This window comes from Rana temporaria, chromosome 5 (assembly GCF_905171775.1).
Source record: "Rana temporaria chromosome 5, aRanTem1.1, whole genome shotgun sequence".
Taxonomy (NCBI): Eukaryota; Metazoa; Chordata; class Amphibia; order Anura; family Ranidae; genus Rana; species Rana temporaria.
The window spans coordinates 41,045,047-41,061,397 of record NC_053493.1 but is presented as its reverse complement, the minus strand read 5'-3'; the positions used below and the strand labels follow the sequence as shown (position 1 = coordinate 41,061,397).

General features: G+C 47.6%; 1 protein-coding gene across 8 annotated transcripts in view; it reads right to left on the bottom strand.

The window, feature by feature from the left end:
• The window catches only part of ADAM22 (ADAM metallopeptidase domain 22), a 390,621-nt gene that overhangs the window by 83,778 nt on the left and 290,492 nt on the right, over positions 1-16,351 (bottom strand). For all 8 annotated transcript variants that reach the window (XM_040352431.1, XM_040352432.1, XM_040352434.1 and 5 more), the window contains exons 14-15: positions 14,541-14,592; positions 1,254-1,353 (exon numbers count right to left, since the gene is read on the bottom strand). In XM_040352431.1, the coding sequence (XP_040208365.1) occupies positions 1,254-1,353; positions 14,541-14,592 (152 nt within the window). The remainder of the gene's footprint in view (positions 1-1,253; positions 1,354-14,540; positions 14,593-16,351) is intronic.

The following is a 16,351-nucleotide window of genomic DNA, read 5'->3' as shown; positions in this document are numbered from 1 at the left end:
AGCTGCGTCAAATAATGGTGACAGTGGGGGATCCCTATTCGAATATATTCTGTGGAGTCTCACTGGGGTAAAGTAAACATGATGTAAAAATTGTATTCATATTAGTTTATCCCTAGAGGAAATTACCTGTTTAGGACATTGCTCCAGACAATCCTCCCAGTCCTCTTTGTCCAAAAGAGGGAATATCCTGTTTCCATAAATCCCACATTTTATCTATTGTAAGATTAGGGTGATCAGACTCCAGCGGTAGGTACGTTTTTAGTGAGTACGCCAGTCCAGAACTGAATTTTTAAGGGCCTGGTAGCCCACTTTTATTTAAAAGCACAAAAAGTTCACAAATACATCAGTAGCCCTCACAGGCCATTACTGTATCTTGCATACTCAACACTTTAGCCTCCTGGCTTTCATTCTTGCCATCCGGCTGTTTTAGGCCTTTAGCCTAGGCCATAGGTCTGCTCCTCAGAACAAACTGAATTTCCTAGAGTTAAGCTCTCTCCTAGCTTACTCCTGATCAGCGCCTTGCTGCTCTATCACCAATGACATCTGCCTCCTGCAGACATGCATACAGCCTCTGACTCCTCTCAGAGGGATGGGAGTCCACCTGACTCCCAGGAACAGACTTCCTGTCTGTTGGGTGGGGCTCTGAGCCATAGTCAGGTCAGAACTAAATAGCCCAAGACACAGCTGTGCAATCAATGTGTCTTTCTCTCCAAAATCTGGCGTAAACCAGCAACCTTTCAAGTAGCACAGAGTCCCAACACCACACTATTTTTGGAGAGTCAGTTGCTAGCAAGGTACTATATAAAGCAGACAGAGGCTTCTCAAGACCATCCTGAGACAGCAATTCTTCAACAGGGTCTAGTTGGAGGAGTGGAGGGTCGGGGAACTGGGCCCCGGCGGCATGGCGGAGTTGAGCATAGCGGAAAAACATCCAGCCTGGCAGTCTGAATAACAGAGAGTTGGGGGAACCCCCTACTTTTTTTTACAAACAAAAATGTACTTCTAAACCACAGACTGTTAAAGTGAACCTGTGCATTGCTCATGTAGAGGCAAATACATAGATATCATAGGATTCCCAGGATTTCATATTCACCTGACTATAAAAGAAATATAAAAAAAAGTGTTTTTAGCCTGGAACATATTAAATAAAAATTTAATTTTGCATTTCCATAAAAAGTATGTTCAGTATAACAACCAGAGTGGTCTATTAATAGGAGAAGAAAGGTACAATAGGAAAGGACGTGAGTACACACCTTTGAGGGCTTATTAAACAAGCAGGCTCCTCCACCGCTATTCAGAAACTCATTATATTCCTCTATGTCACAGTTGGAAAACTTGCTGGGAAGATAGTATCTGTGAAAAGGGATCATATTGTATAATATAAAGTAAAAAATGGAGCAATCAGCGCAAACAAAATATAAATAGTAGGGGAGGTCGAAAAAAGACACAAATCCATCAAGTCCAACCTATGTGTGTGATTATATGTCAGTATTACATTGCATATCCCTGTATGTTGTGGTCGTTCAGGTGCCTATCTAAAAGTTTTTTGAAACTCTCGATGCCCCCTGCTGAGACCACCACTTATGCATTAGGCAAGAGGTTCAATTATTTTTAATAATTAACTTAATTCTTGGTGTTTTGTATGGGGTTCAGATTTAAGTTCCTATTTCTTATTCAACCATGCCACTTACTCCCTATTATGTGTACCAGTAAATTAAATAAAAAGAAAACAGCATCTATATGCTTTTAAAGCCCAAAATACTACAACAATGTACGATCATGAATCAGGTACTTGTTAATAAAAGAGAGGGACACACAATTAGCATCATTATCTGCAAGCGTGAGGTTATGAAGTTTCACTGAACACATCTAACTTTTAAACAACAAAGAAAACAATTGGAAATGGCAACAAACTAATATCTCCTCATTAGCTAAAGACATTATTAGCTGATGATGAATCGGGCTATTCTTCTTCAGGTCTTTCATAATTTTGTTAAATTTATGTCTGCTAAGTTAGTGCTAAACAAACATTTGTTTACAGAATTAATGTGATCAATAGAAGTGGCAGCTCAGAAGAAGGATGCAATGTTAAAAGCAAAAAAAACTGCTTTGATAAGTAATGTGGAACAGGGCACTTCATTAGACATCAAGGAGAGGGATCCAAGTGATGGAGGACACTGGGGTTAGGACAGAGAATGAGTCAGCCTTTAAAAAAAATAAAAATTGCTTTGGGGGGGAGCCTGTAAATTGCTATTGTAAAAAGATACAGTTATTCGTTGTTAGGTCAACAACAAAATAAGGAGATACACTTAAAGCGGTGGTTCCCCTAAAAATAAAATGTTGACATTGCATTTAGCAAATAAATTACAGTTAGAATCGGGTTGTTTTATTTAAAAAATACCTCCGTACGTATCGTTTCCATTATTCGGTCCCACCGCCACTTCCGGGTACGATGCAGGCGGTGGGCGTTCCTAATTGATTGGCAGGCATCCGAACGACGCATCCATCGCGTCACGAGATGCCGGAAAAAGCCGAACGTCGGTGCGCATGCGCCGTATAGAGCCGCACCGACGTTCGGCTTTTTTCGGCATCTCGTGACGCGATGGATGCGTCGTTCGGATGCCTGTCAATCAATTAGGAACGCCCACCACCTGCATCGTACCCGGAAGTGGCGGTGGGACCGAATAATGGAAACGATACGTACGGAGGTATTTTTTAAATAAAACAACCCGATTCTAACTGTAATTTATTTGCTAAATGCGATGTCAACATTTTATTTTTAGGGGAACCACCGCTTTAAGGCCTAAAAGTTATGGACACCCTACCGTCACACGTGGATGAGCTTGCTGGACATCTCATTCCAAAACCATGGACATTAATATGGAATTTCCTCCCACCCCCTTTGCAGCTCCATTTTTCTGGGAAGGCCTTTCATAAGATTTTAGAGTGCGTCTGTGGAAATGTGTGCATATTTAACCAAAATAGCATTTGTGAGCTCAAGCACTGATGTTGAACAAGGAGACGTGGAATCCAATTCATCCCAAAGGTTGTTCAGTAGGGTTGAGGTCAGGGCTCTGTGCAGACCACTCAAGTTTCCTCCACACCAAACTGTCATGAACGTTCTGCTCGCTTCCGTGGGCATATGCCTGCGCGCATGCGCGGGCGCGCGCCTGTGCGCATGCGTGCAACACGGCCGTTGCCCGCATCTGTGCGCATGCGCGCACGTTAGGCGCACGTTTGGCGCACGTCATACGCAGCGTCCTGCTGCCTATAAAAGACACTGCCTGAATGGGGCATATTGCGGCTTGATCTGCATGTGTTCCTGTGTTCTTGTTTTGCATCCTGCATTCTGCATCCTGACCCAGTGTATGACCCGGCTTGCTGACTCCGTTACCTTCTCCAACCCTGACCCCGGCTTGCCGACTCTGCCTGTCTCCTGCTTGATTACCCGTTACCTGAACCTGGCTTGGACTCCGACTATTCTTCTGCCTACTGTTCATGCTGATCCCTTCCAAGTGTACGACCCGGCTTGTCTGACTCTTCTAACTACGCCTGCCACTCTGCTGACCTGCACCTGCTGTCTGCATCCTCTACTCTGCGACCTGCATCACCTGCTCCCTATCCAGCAGTTCCAGCTTCCTCTGCAGCTACACCAGATCTGGCACCCTTACTTCACCGTGCTCAGAGACCTCTGTCCCCATTCCAGCGGTCTCTAAGCCGGGGCTGTACGGGAGGTCTTCCTCCACGCTTCAGGCTCACACTCAGGTACGTAACAGTATCAAGCCGCCATGTCTGAGCCTGAAGGAGGGACCTCACCGATGGACTATGTCTTGCAACATCTTTCAGCCCTCACTCAAGTTGTGAACTCTTTCCAGGATCGGCGTGTCCAGGAAGATAAACAGACACAGACCCAGGCTACCCATGCAGACTTATCACCAGTGATGCCACTCCCTGAGAAGTTTTCTGGGATCCGAAGTGAATTCCGGGCGTTTCGCAACGCATGTGAACTATACTTTTCGCTGCTACCGCGGACCTTCTCTTCTGAAGTTACCAGAGTGGGTTTCGTTATCGCCCTGCTGCAAGAGGAACCCCAGGCTTGGGCTCACCATTTACTTGAAGTTCGCCATGAAGCTCTGGACTCTCTGTCATCCTTCTTCGGTGCAATAGAAAGACCAAGACCAAGATTTAGACTTTGCAGCTCAACAACACATCCCACTTCAACCCAAGACCCGGGGTCTTTCCATCTTCCTGGCGGATGGGTCCCAAATCAAGTCTGGAGTAGTAACTCAAGAAACCCCCTTTTTGCCTGTCATCACCTCTACGGGTCATAAGGAACTTTTATTTTTGGATGCCATCGCTTCTCCCATGTTTCCAGTCATTTTGGGCCTACCGTGGCTCCAGGCACACAATCCTCAGATTGATTGGGAAACCGGACAAGTTAAATTTCAGTCTCCCTACTGCCAGCAGCACTGCAAGCCCTTGTGTCCTAGCACCACTGGTCCCTTACTATGCCTGGAACCAGACCCAGAGATACGTGCTGCAGTACCTCAGCAATACCATGAATTTTTGGACGTTTTTAGCAAGAGAGGAGCTGAAGTCCTGCCGCCCCATCGTCCGTAAGATTGCCCAATCGAACTTCTGCCCGGTGCTGAAATTCCGTTCGGACGGATTTTCCCTTTGTCGGAGCGGGAACTAGAGGTGCTGAAAGAATACGTTGATGAGAACTTAAAGAGGGGTTTCATCCGCCCTTCTACTTCCCCAGCAGGGGCAGGGATCTTTTTTGTAGAAAAGAAGGACCATTCCCTCCGACCCTGTGTGGACTACAGGGAATTAAATAAAATTACGGTTAAAAACCGGTACCCCCTACCCTTGGTTCCCGAACTTTTCCAGAGACTCAGGACTTCCTCTGTGTTTACCAAGTTAGATCTGCGGGGGGCATACAACCTGGTTCGCATCCGCTCAGGGGATGAGTGGAAGACGGCCTTTCGTACCAGGTTTGGCCATTACGAATATTTAGTAATGCCTTTTGGCTTGTGCAACGCCCCTGCAACGTTTCAGCACCTCGTTAATGATGTTTTCAGAGACTGTCTAGACATTTACGTAGTTGTCTATCTAGATGATATTTTGATTTTCTCCTCTTCCATTGAGCAGCACCGAAGACACGTCAAGAATGTACTCTGTCATCTCCGCCAACATGGACTCTATGCAAAACCGGAGAAATGCGAGTTTGAGCAACAGAGCATCCAGTTCCTCGGCCTAGTAATCTCGACAGAGGGGTTCAAGATGGACCCACAGAAGGTTTCAGCCATTCTGGATTGGCCTGCACCTTCAGATAAGAAAGGGGTGCAACGTTTTGTGGGCTTCGCTAATTTTTATCGAAGGTTCATTAAGGGATTTTCCGCTATTATTTCTCCAATCACTCAGTTAACGAAGCAACATGTTCGGTTCCGTTGGTCCCCCGAGGCACAGGCCGCCTTTACGAATCTAAAAGGACATTTCACAACTGCTCCCATTCTGAGTCACCCCGACCCGACCCTACCCTACTTACTCGAGGTAGACGCCTCAGAAACAGCAGTGGGAGCTGTCATCTCCCAACGCCAGGGTCTCAAGGACTTGATACACCCAATAGCTTTCTTCTCCCGTAAGCTTACACCATCCGAAAGGAACTATGATGTGGGGGATCGGGAGCTCCTGGCCATTAAAACTGCCCTTGAAGAGTGGAGATACCTGTTGGAGGGGGCAGCACACCCCATACTCATCTACACAGACCATAAAAACCTGGAGTACTTGAGAGCGGCGAAACGTCTAAGACCACGCCAGGCACGATGGGCGTTATTTTTCTCTAGGTTTTCATTCCATATTACTTATCGACCAGGTTCCAAAAACACTAAACCAGATGCCCTGTCCCGCATGTTTGATGATCCGAAAGAAATGTCAGCACCAGATACCATACTATCAGAAGGTAACTTCTTATTATTACAAACTAGCCTGATGTCTAACCTGAAACAAGCTTCTGTAGGGGTGTCTGAACCCCCTGGCATCACTCTTGTTCCCAAAGAGGGATTACTGTGGAAGAACGACAGGATCTTTGTGCCAGAGGAAGTTCGAGCCACAGTGTTAAACCTATGTCACGACCATCCCTTGGCAGGCCATTTCGGGATGCATAAGACTTTAGAACTGATCCAACGCACATTTTGGTGGCCGGATCTTGAAAAGAACTGTAGGGATTATGTCAGTTCATGTACCATCTGTACCCGAAGCAAGACCACCAGAGGCAAGGCCTGGGGCCTGCTCAGGCCTTTACCAATTCCCGACCGTCCCTGGAAAATGATTGCTATGGACTTCATAGTAGAACTTCCCCCGTCAGAAGGCTGCTCAGCCATTTTTGTAGTAGTTGACCGACTATCTAAGATGGCTCATTTCATCCCGTTGAAAGGCACGCCCTCTGCCATGGAGACCGCTCAGGTCTTTATTAAGGAGATCGTAAGGCTTCATGGGGTCCCCGCGGACATTGTATCAGACAGAGGGGTGCAGTTCACTTCCCGTTTCTGGAAGGCGTTATGCAAAGTTCTGAAGATTGAACTGTCTATGTCCTCAGCTTACCACCCCCAGACCAATGGGCAAACCGAGAGGACTAACCAGACCCTCGAGCAATACATCCGATGCTTCACCTCTTTTGTTCAAGACGACTGGGTAGCATTGCTACCCTTGGCAGAATTTGCTTTCAATAATGCCAGTCATTCAGCCACGGGCCAGTCCCCGTTTTTTGCCAACTATGGGTTCCACCCGACTTTTCTACCCGACCTTGTCTCGGATACAACAGTCCCGGCAGTCCAAGATACCGTTGATTTCCTTACCCGTAACAATAGGATCCTACAGGAAGCTCTGACCAAAGCGCAAGCAGCCAGTAAAAGGATGTTCGATAGGAAGAAAAGAGGAGAACTAAGCCTACAGCAAGGCGATCAAGTATGGCTATCCACCACCAACCTTAAGATGGCTTGTCCGACAAGGAAACTGGCACCCAAGTTTATCGGTCCTTTCCCGGTGAAACGGAAGCTAAACGAGGTCTCCTATGAACTTGCCCTACCTGAGTCAATGAAGGTTCACCCGGTATTCCATGTGTCCTTATTGAAGCCATTGGTACCCGATCCTTTCCCAGACAGGGGGTCAGGACCACCTGAACCTGTAGTCATTGATGGCAATGAGGAGTTCGAGGTGGAGGCAGTCTTGAATTGCAGAAAAAGGGGAAACCAGCTTCAATTCCTGATTAAATGGAAGGGGTACGGTCCAGAGGAGAACTCCTGGGAACCCCAACGGAACATTCACGCCCAAGAATTAATCCAGGCATTTTTTCAAAGTCATCCCCAGAAGAGAGCCCTCTTTGGCACCCGGAGGTTGCCCTTAAGGGGGGGGCACTGTCATGAACGTTCTGCTCGCTTCCGTGGGCATATGCCTGCGCGCATGCGCGGGCGCGCGCCTGTGCGCATGCGTGCAACACGGCCGTTGCCCGCATCTGTGCGCATGCGCGCACGTTAGGCGCACGTTTGGCGCACGTCATACGCAGCGTCCTGCTGCCTATAAAAGACACTGCCTGAATGGGGCATATTGCGGCTTGATCTGCATGTGTTCCTGTGTTCTTGTTTTGCATCCTGCATTCTGCATCCTGACCCAGTGTATGACCCGGCTTGCTGACTCCGCTACCTTCTCCAACCCTGACCCCGGCTTGCCGACTCTGCCTGTCTCCTGCTTGATTACCCGTTACCTGAACCTGGCTTGGACTCCGACTATTCTTCTGCCTACTGTTCATGCTGATCCCTTCCAAGTGTACGACCCGGCTTGTCTGACTCTTCTAACTACGCCTGCCACTCTGCTGACCTGCACCTGCTGTCTGCATCCTCTACTCTGCGACCTGCATCACCTGCTCCCTATCCAGCAGTTCCAGCTTCCTCTGCAGCTACACCAGATCTGGCACCCTTACTTCACCGTGCTCAGAGACCTCTGTCCCCATTCCAGCGGTCTCTAAGCCGGGGCTGTACGGGAGGTCTTCCTCCACGCTTCAGGCTCACACTCAGGTACGTAACACAAACTCATTAAACAATGAGGTACATTTACTAAAGGCAAACCCACTGTGCACTACAAGTGCACTTGAAAGTGCAGTCGCTATAGATCTGAGGGGGGCATGCAAGGAAAATGAGAAACAGCATTTTTGCTTGCACATGATTGGATGATAGAAATCAGTAGAGCTTCCCCTCATTTCAGATCTTCCCCTCAGATCTAGTTGCAGTGCACTTGTAGTACACAGTGGATTTGCCTTTAGTAAAAGCAACCTCCCTGTCTTTATGGAGCTGGCTTTGTGCACAGGGGCAAAGTCATGCTGAATTAGAAAAGGGCCTTCCCAAAGCTGTTGCAAGAAATGCACAAGTATCTAAAATGTTTTGGATGCTTTATTATAAACAGTACCCTTCACTGGAAACACCTAAACTCAATATTTGGAGAGTGGTTCACATGCTTTTGGCCTACATTAGGTGCAAGAGCCAGTTTCCAACAAATTTTGGCCACACAGTGGGGTTGATTTACTAAAACTGTAGTGCGCAAAATCTGGTGCAGCTGTGCATGGTAGTCAATCAGCTTCTAACTTCAGCTTGTTCAACCCCAATGTATTACCCTATTTCAACATTGCTTAATTAACCACTTGACCTCAGAAAGATTTACCCCTCTTCTGCAGTACCCGCTGCTGGGCTCCTGCTGTATGTGATCACTTCGGAAGCGAGCCGGTGGGGGCACCTGGAAAAGCCGGATCACGTACATATACGTGATCCCGTGCACAAGTGCCGCCCTGTTGCAGTAAAACTGCTATGGGCAGGACATGAAAAGGTTAAAGTGATATTAAACCCTAATTTTCAGCAGATTATTCAATTACTTATTTAGTATGCCGCTTCTTTATCTTATGATCCACGTCTATGTCCCAGTTTAAAGCGATTGTAATGCTTCAAGTAAAAAAATAACAAACATATCATACTTACCTCCACTGTGCAGTTCATTTTGCACTCTGAACACCGACTTCTGTGGTCTCCTCGGTGGCTCTTGCGGCTCCTCCTCTCATCAGATAACCCCTTAGGAGAAACACTCTTCCGGGGGTTACCTTGTGGGCGTGCTCCCGATTTTTATCACATCCATAGACGCAGAATTTAAGTCTCGGCCCCCGCCCCCCAGGTCATTGGATTTGATTGACAGCAGCAGGAGCCAAGGACTGCGCTGCTATCAATCTATCCAATCAAGAGCTGAGAACCCCGGGCAGAGGAAGAGCGCATCTCCGTCGGGTGAAATTGCAGGGCTCAGGTAAGTAAAACGGTGGGGGCTGGGGGGCCGATCACTGCCATTTACAATCCCTTTATGTGAGAAAAATATAAATCGCGCTACCTCTAAACCATGTGAAACAAGTGTTAAATCACAAAACATTTATTATCAAAAAATAAACATAAGTGATATATGATGGTATATACAAGTCACTACTATTTCCAAAAAAAAAAAGAAGGAGGTTGATTGCCACTAGAGGGCACTATGTAGCACTCTCAAACCCCTCGATATCAGTGAAACAGTGATGATATTATTAATAAACATCAAAATAGATTAAATCAGAATTATGCATTTAAATTAATCTTCTTAGAAAATGTAAAAAAAAATTATAAAATATCATAGCAAATAAAGTCCATAAATGTTTAACACATGAAATGCCAAATACCCGTGCTCTGTGCCAAATTCCAAAATTAGTTAAAAACGTGTCCAAAGAAAAGTGATTTATACCAAACTATGGATTGGCTCCTTACCAAATCGCCATGATCCCTTATGACCAGCATATATCATGGGATCATGAACAGCATATAATAGGTAGTCACTCCCAGTCACGCAGTTCAGACAGATACGATCCTTAACATTGGGTCTCATCCACAAGTGATTGAAATTCACCAGCATCAATGACAACCATGTAAAAAACAATAACAGCTCCACATAGCGCATTAAATGAGTAGAAAAATGTATTAAAAGTTGTATTGCAACCGCTTTGGGACGCTCTCTAATTTCAAAATTAACTACTCAAAATCGGAAATTCTCCCGATTCAGATACCCCCCTCGCTGGCCGAACGATTGCAGGCTGCCTTCCCGTTTACTTGGGCTAAATCATCCCTGAAATATCTAGGAGTCCGGTTGACAGACAGATTTGACACCCTATATGCAGCCAATTTCCCCCCCTTGCTAGCCGCAGTGAAAAACGACCTGGCCACTTGGAACAAGACGGCTTTTACCTGGTTGGGAAGGCTGGCCGTGGTGAAAATGAATATCTTTCCCCGCATCCTATTTTACATGCAGATGATACCTATGTCACTCCCTAGGGTATTTTTTACTCAAGTGTCCTGTCTCATATCGAAATTTATATGGCACGGCCGTAAACCACGAATTGCGCTTAGACTACTAACGCGTCTGAGAGAGGCAGGAGGCCTGGGCTTACCAGATATCCAAAGGTATCACAGAGCAATTATCCTCCAGAGGGTACTCAACTGGCGCTTTCACACTGCCTCCAAGCTCTGGGTTTCCCTGGAGAAGTGTATGGCGGGCAGGAACCTAGCTTATGCCCCGTGGCTGTCCCGGGGAGATAGGGGGCTGTCCGAATTTGCCTCCCCGCTGACAACTCAGACCTTACAAGTCTGGGATCGGCTTAACGCTCGACTGGCCCTGGCCCCCCCCGTGTCCCCATTGGCCCCGTTGGGTGGCTTCCTGTGGTTTCCACCAGGGGAACAGGCGGCTTTCTTTGGTCCGTGGGTTGACGATAGTAACGCTAGCTGTGGTAAACTCTTGCGAGACGGTAAGCTCTTGCCTCTAGAGACACTTAGAGAACGGCACGGGACCTTTCCAATGGACTTCTGGCGTTACCGACAATTACTCTATTTCTTTGCGACACACGGGGACTCAATTCGGGACACCTCCACACTTAAAAACTTTGAACGCCTCTTTATTGAAGAGGAACCGATCCCCCACATGATTTCCGAACTCTATCGCTTGCTCAGCTCTGCGACGTCTACACAGAAACCCACTTTTGTTAGGGCCTGGGAGAGGGACCTAGACTTGACTTTTACTCCTAGCCAACTGACGCAACTGTACCAATTTACCAGGTCCAGCTCTATTGACTCCAAGACCCAGGAAACGAATTATAAATTGTTGTTGCGTTGGTACCGGGTGCCAGCAGATTTAGCTAGGATCTACCCATCCACGTCAGACCGGTGCTGGAGAGGATGTGGCCACAGAGGTACACTCCTGCATATCTGGTGGGACTGTCCAGTGATCAGGCCTTTCTGGTTAGACATACAGACCCAGATCAAGGCAATTCTAGACCTGGATGTCCCCCTCTCCCCGATCCACTTTCTGTTGCACATTCCTCCCCTGCCGGCGAGCCAGTACAGGCGCAGTCTACTGCCCCACCTTTTGAACGCAGCGAAGCGGCTACTTCCAATATACTGGAAGCGCCCGCAGGTTCCCAGCAGGGAGGAATGGATCCGCAAGGTTGGTGAGATACGGGAGGCGGAGGACTGGATCACCACCTGCAGGAATACCCGGGAGCGGTTTTCCGACACCTGGTCGGCCTGGGCGGCGTACACCTCGGACCCGGGATATGTCACTTCCAGTCTGGATGTGGCATTGCTGGAGTTAGCAGACCCCTCACTTAAGCAAAGACCTCGGACCCTGTAGTTAACTGCGGTGCCCTCGGCCGGATGGCTTGGACCTCATTGGGTGGCCCTTTCTCCCTAGGTTTGTTTTTTCAGCTGATGCGGAATGCAGGATGGACGGAGGCAAGTGGTGCGGGGGGGGAGCCGGACGCCTGACCTCAGGTATGTTTACTCTGATCCTAACCCCTCCCTACTTCTTCTTCTTCCTCTTCTTCTCTTTCTCTCTTCCCCTCTCGCTCTCTTTCACTTGTCTTCTCTGCTCTATTCTTTTCCGCTTTTCTCCTAGTGATCTAATGACATTGAGTGACCTGGTGGGTGATGTGTCGGGGGAGGGGTGAGCGCGGGAGGTCCCGGCTGGCTGAACGGACTCGATGTCCCATTGCCGGGGGGCAGCCTGACCCCCTTTGGGGTCGGGCACTTGTTTTGCCACCTCGGGATGGGCGCGTCGACCACGGTGGGGGTCGGTCGGATTTGTTGCGTGTGGGAAGGTATGTCGGAGGTCCATGGAGACCCCCCTTCCCTCGTGCGCGCTCGGCCGATCTACCTCTCATCTGGCATACTGTTTACTGTTTAGATGTTGTCCAGTGGACCAGCTGGTTTGGCCTCCGGTCCTTGCCCCTTCCTCGGCGGTTGCCCATTCTATCAACCGCTGTGAGACCTTAGATGTTCCACCCCCACGCTTGGATTTTTTTTTTCTCTATTTAGTTTTATTGGTTGTGTTTTATGCGTTGGGGTGGCCTTCACTTTTGCCTCGCTGCCCGGCCCCTGGGCCTTAGCGACATTATTTAGAATAATTGGGTCTCGATGTGCCTATACATTTCATTGTGTCTCGATGTCTAATTTGTCAATTTGTTTTTTATGTTATATTGGAAAATGAACGGCTTATTGTTTGCTGCAAAATGCTCCTGACAACATGTGTTGTGCTGTACTATAATGCCGTTCACAAATAAAGATTATACAAAAAAAAAGTTGTATTGCACTTACAAGCATGCAGTAAAAAAATGCCTTGAATCTGATGTGCCGGTACACAAACTTCCAGACACCCGTCCACTGGGGGAACGTTTGGAGCTCTTGGGTGACGACAGCGCGCCCAATGTTAAGGATCATATCTGTCTGAACTACGTGACTGGGAGTGACTACCTATTATATGCTGTTCATGATCCCCTGTCATAAGGGATCATGGCGAATTTGGTAAGGAGCCAATCCATAGTTTGGTGGAGGATATATCACTTTTCTTTGGACACGTTTTCAACTAATTTTGGAATTTGGCACAGAGCACGGGTGTTTGGCATTTCTTGTGTTAAACATTTATGGACTTTATTTGCTATAATATTTTATTTATTTTTAAAAATTTTCTAAGAAGATTAATTTAAATGCATAATTCTGATTTAATCTATTTTGATGTTTATTATTAATATCATCACTGTTTCACTAATATCAAGGGGTTTGAGAGTGCTACATAGTGCCCTCTAGTGGCAATCAGCCTCCTCCTTTTTTTTTGGTATATTAGTGACTTATATACCATCATATATCACTTATGTTTTGGATAATGAATGTTTTGTGATTTAACACTTGTTTCACATGGTTTAGAGGTAGCGCGATTTATATTTTTCTCACATTCTGTTTTTGTACTTATTGTTTACATGGTAATGGCAGCTCTCGGATTGAATAGACTGTAAAGCCCCATACACACTATCAGTTTTCCTGACAGTTTTCTCTTCAGGTTTACCAAAACCATCTAATATGAGGTCAAACCTCAAGAGTTTCAATTTGTATGCAATCAGGCAGGCCCTTGCACTACATGGTTTTGGTAAACCTGATGAGAAAACTGACAGGAAAACTGATAGTGTGTATGGGGCTTTACTGTGTTGCAGCTCTCCTTTTTCTTTTCTAGTATTTTAGCGCAGTTTCTTTCCAATTTTCCATTTACAATCCCTTTAAGCTGATCCCATTACTGTTGCCTCAGGTTTCCTGTTTTATGGCCGTTCCTTTCTCTTGCAGCATCCTATGGAGCCACCATGCATGCAGGAACTTGAATTGTGTCTCCCTACACTGCGTACATCAATAGAAACACACATTCCTGTACCATAGCAGCATTGAAAGCTGTAAACTGCAAGTACTGGCGTAAGAATTTCAACAAATAGTTTACTGGGGAATGCGATTTTATTATGCTCAATATGTGTTGAGCTAAAAAATGCTTTTATTATATTATCATAGTGTGCTAGGTTTTAAGGTGGTTCTAAAGGCTCAAGTTTTTATTACCTTTGTGTATTCTTTGCATGAAGTTAAAAAAAAAACTTCTCTGTGCAGAAGCCCCCCCCCCCCCCCCCCCCCTCACCAATACTTATCTGAGCCCAATTTTGCTTCAGCGCTGTGCACGAGAGCCTTGACTCTCCCTCCTCATTGGCTCGGACAGCAGTGGGAGGTATTGTCAATCCTAGCCAGTAAACCAATAAGGAGAGAGTGGGGGTGGGGTAGGGGCCAAGCCGTGGCTCTGTGTTTGAATTGACACACAAAACTGCTGCTCGGGAATGAGCCTGCTTGAAAGCCCCATTGCAAGCGGCTTGCTCTGGGGCTCTTGGCAGGAGGGAGGGTCCAGGAGTGTCAGAGGGGACCCGAGAAGAGGAGGATGTGGGCTGCTCTGTGCAAAGCCTTTAATATCACTTTAAGAAACATGAAACTGAGGCAACTGTTGGTTCTTGTGAGTAACAGAATGAACTTATTTCCATCATAAGACTCAACATCTTTACCCCACACTGTATAACGTCCAGCAAGAAGAAAATTAGGCTACAGCAAAAAAGAGAAGATTGTTTTAGGCCTTACCCAATGTCTTCCATGATACATCCATGCCACCTATCTTCACAGGTACATTCCCCTAAAAATACAAACCAGACACATTACCAGAAATACCACACTGTAATACTGGCATAAAATATTTACAGAATATGACTCAAGGTGATCACACCAGGGCCGTTTGAAGGAATTTGGGGGCCCCAAGCAAAATGGACATGGAGGCCCCCCCCCCATGCACGCACGCAAAGCCTACAAGAACCACAGCATAGTGATACAGTGTAAGTTCACCCACACTGTGCCATGCCATCAAATGCAGCCACTGTGCCATCAATTGCCGCCACTCACTGTGCCCATTAATTGTCACCACTGTGCCATGCCATCAAACGCAGTCACTGTGCCATCAATTGTCACCACTGTGCCCATCAATTGTCACCACTGTGCCATGCCAAACACAGCCACTGTGCCATCAAACGCAGCCACTATGCCATGCCATCAATTGTCACCACTGTGCCATACCAAACACAGCCACTGTGCCATCAAACACAGCCACTATGCCATGCCATCAATTGTCACCACTGTGCCCATCAATTGTCACCACTGTGCCCATCAATTGTCGCCACTGTGCCCATCAGTTGTCACCACTGTGCCATGCCAAACGCAGCCAATGTCTAATCAAACGCAGCCACTGTGCCATGCCATCAATTGTCACCACCATAATTGGGGGGACAGTAGAGACAGTGGGGAGACAGGAGGGACATTGGGGAGACAGGAGGGACATTGGGGATAATTGGGGGAACAGGAGGAACACTGTGGTACAGGAGGAATATTGGGGGGCCAGAAGGGACATTGGGGATAAGTGGGGGGACAGGAGGAACCTTGGGGGGACATTGGGGAGACAGGAAGGACATTGGGGATAATTGGGGGGACAGGAGGAATATTGGGGAAACAGGAGGGACAGGGGGATAATTGGGGGGACAGGAGGAACATTGGGGGGGACAGGAGGGACATTGGGGATAATTGGGGTGACAGAGGGGACAGTGAGGAGATGGGAGGGACACTGGGGATAATTGAGGGGACAGGAGGAACATTGGAAGGACGTGAGGGACATTGGGGATAATTGGGGGGACAGGAGGAATATTGGGGTAATAGGAGGGACAGTGGGGGGACTGGGGGATAATTGGGGGGACAGGAGGGACATTGGGGGGACAGGAGGGACATTGGGCATAATTGGGGTGACAGTGAGGAGACAGGAGGGATATTAGGGATAATTGGGGGGGCAGGAGGGACATTGGGGGGACAGGAGGAATATTGGGGATAATTGGGAGACAGGAGGGACATTGGGTATAATTGGGGGACAGTGAGGAGACAGGAGGGACATTGGGGAAAATTGGGGGGGACAGGAAGGACATTGGGAGGACATTGGAGATTAGTGGAGAAGATGGTGATGCTCTGTGTAGTGTGCACTGTGTGACTGTACTGTGATCGTGTCTGTCACATACCACAGTTTACTTGCTTAGTAGGAGCCCGGCGATGTCATTTCCTCACTCACATTTGCCTGTGGGATAGAGCGTGCGCCGCTGTACCAGTCTCAGACTGGCTGCCACAATGGGGAAAAGTAGATTCCGTCCGCAGCGAAGGAGAAGAAGCCGGCGGCGGCTCACATGGCGAGGCAGAGGCGGGACTCCCACAGCAACCCAGCCTCTGCCACAGCACATGACCCCCAATCGTCCAATCACCGGGCAGCCGCTGCCCATCCCTGAGCTGGAATATGGTGTCTGGAGCGCAGCGAGTGACACCATCCACATTAGGACGGCGTGACACTGGCACCGGATTTTGCGCTG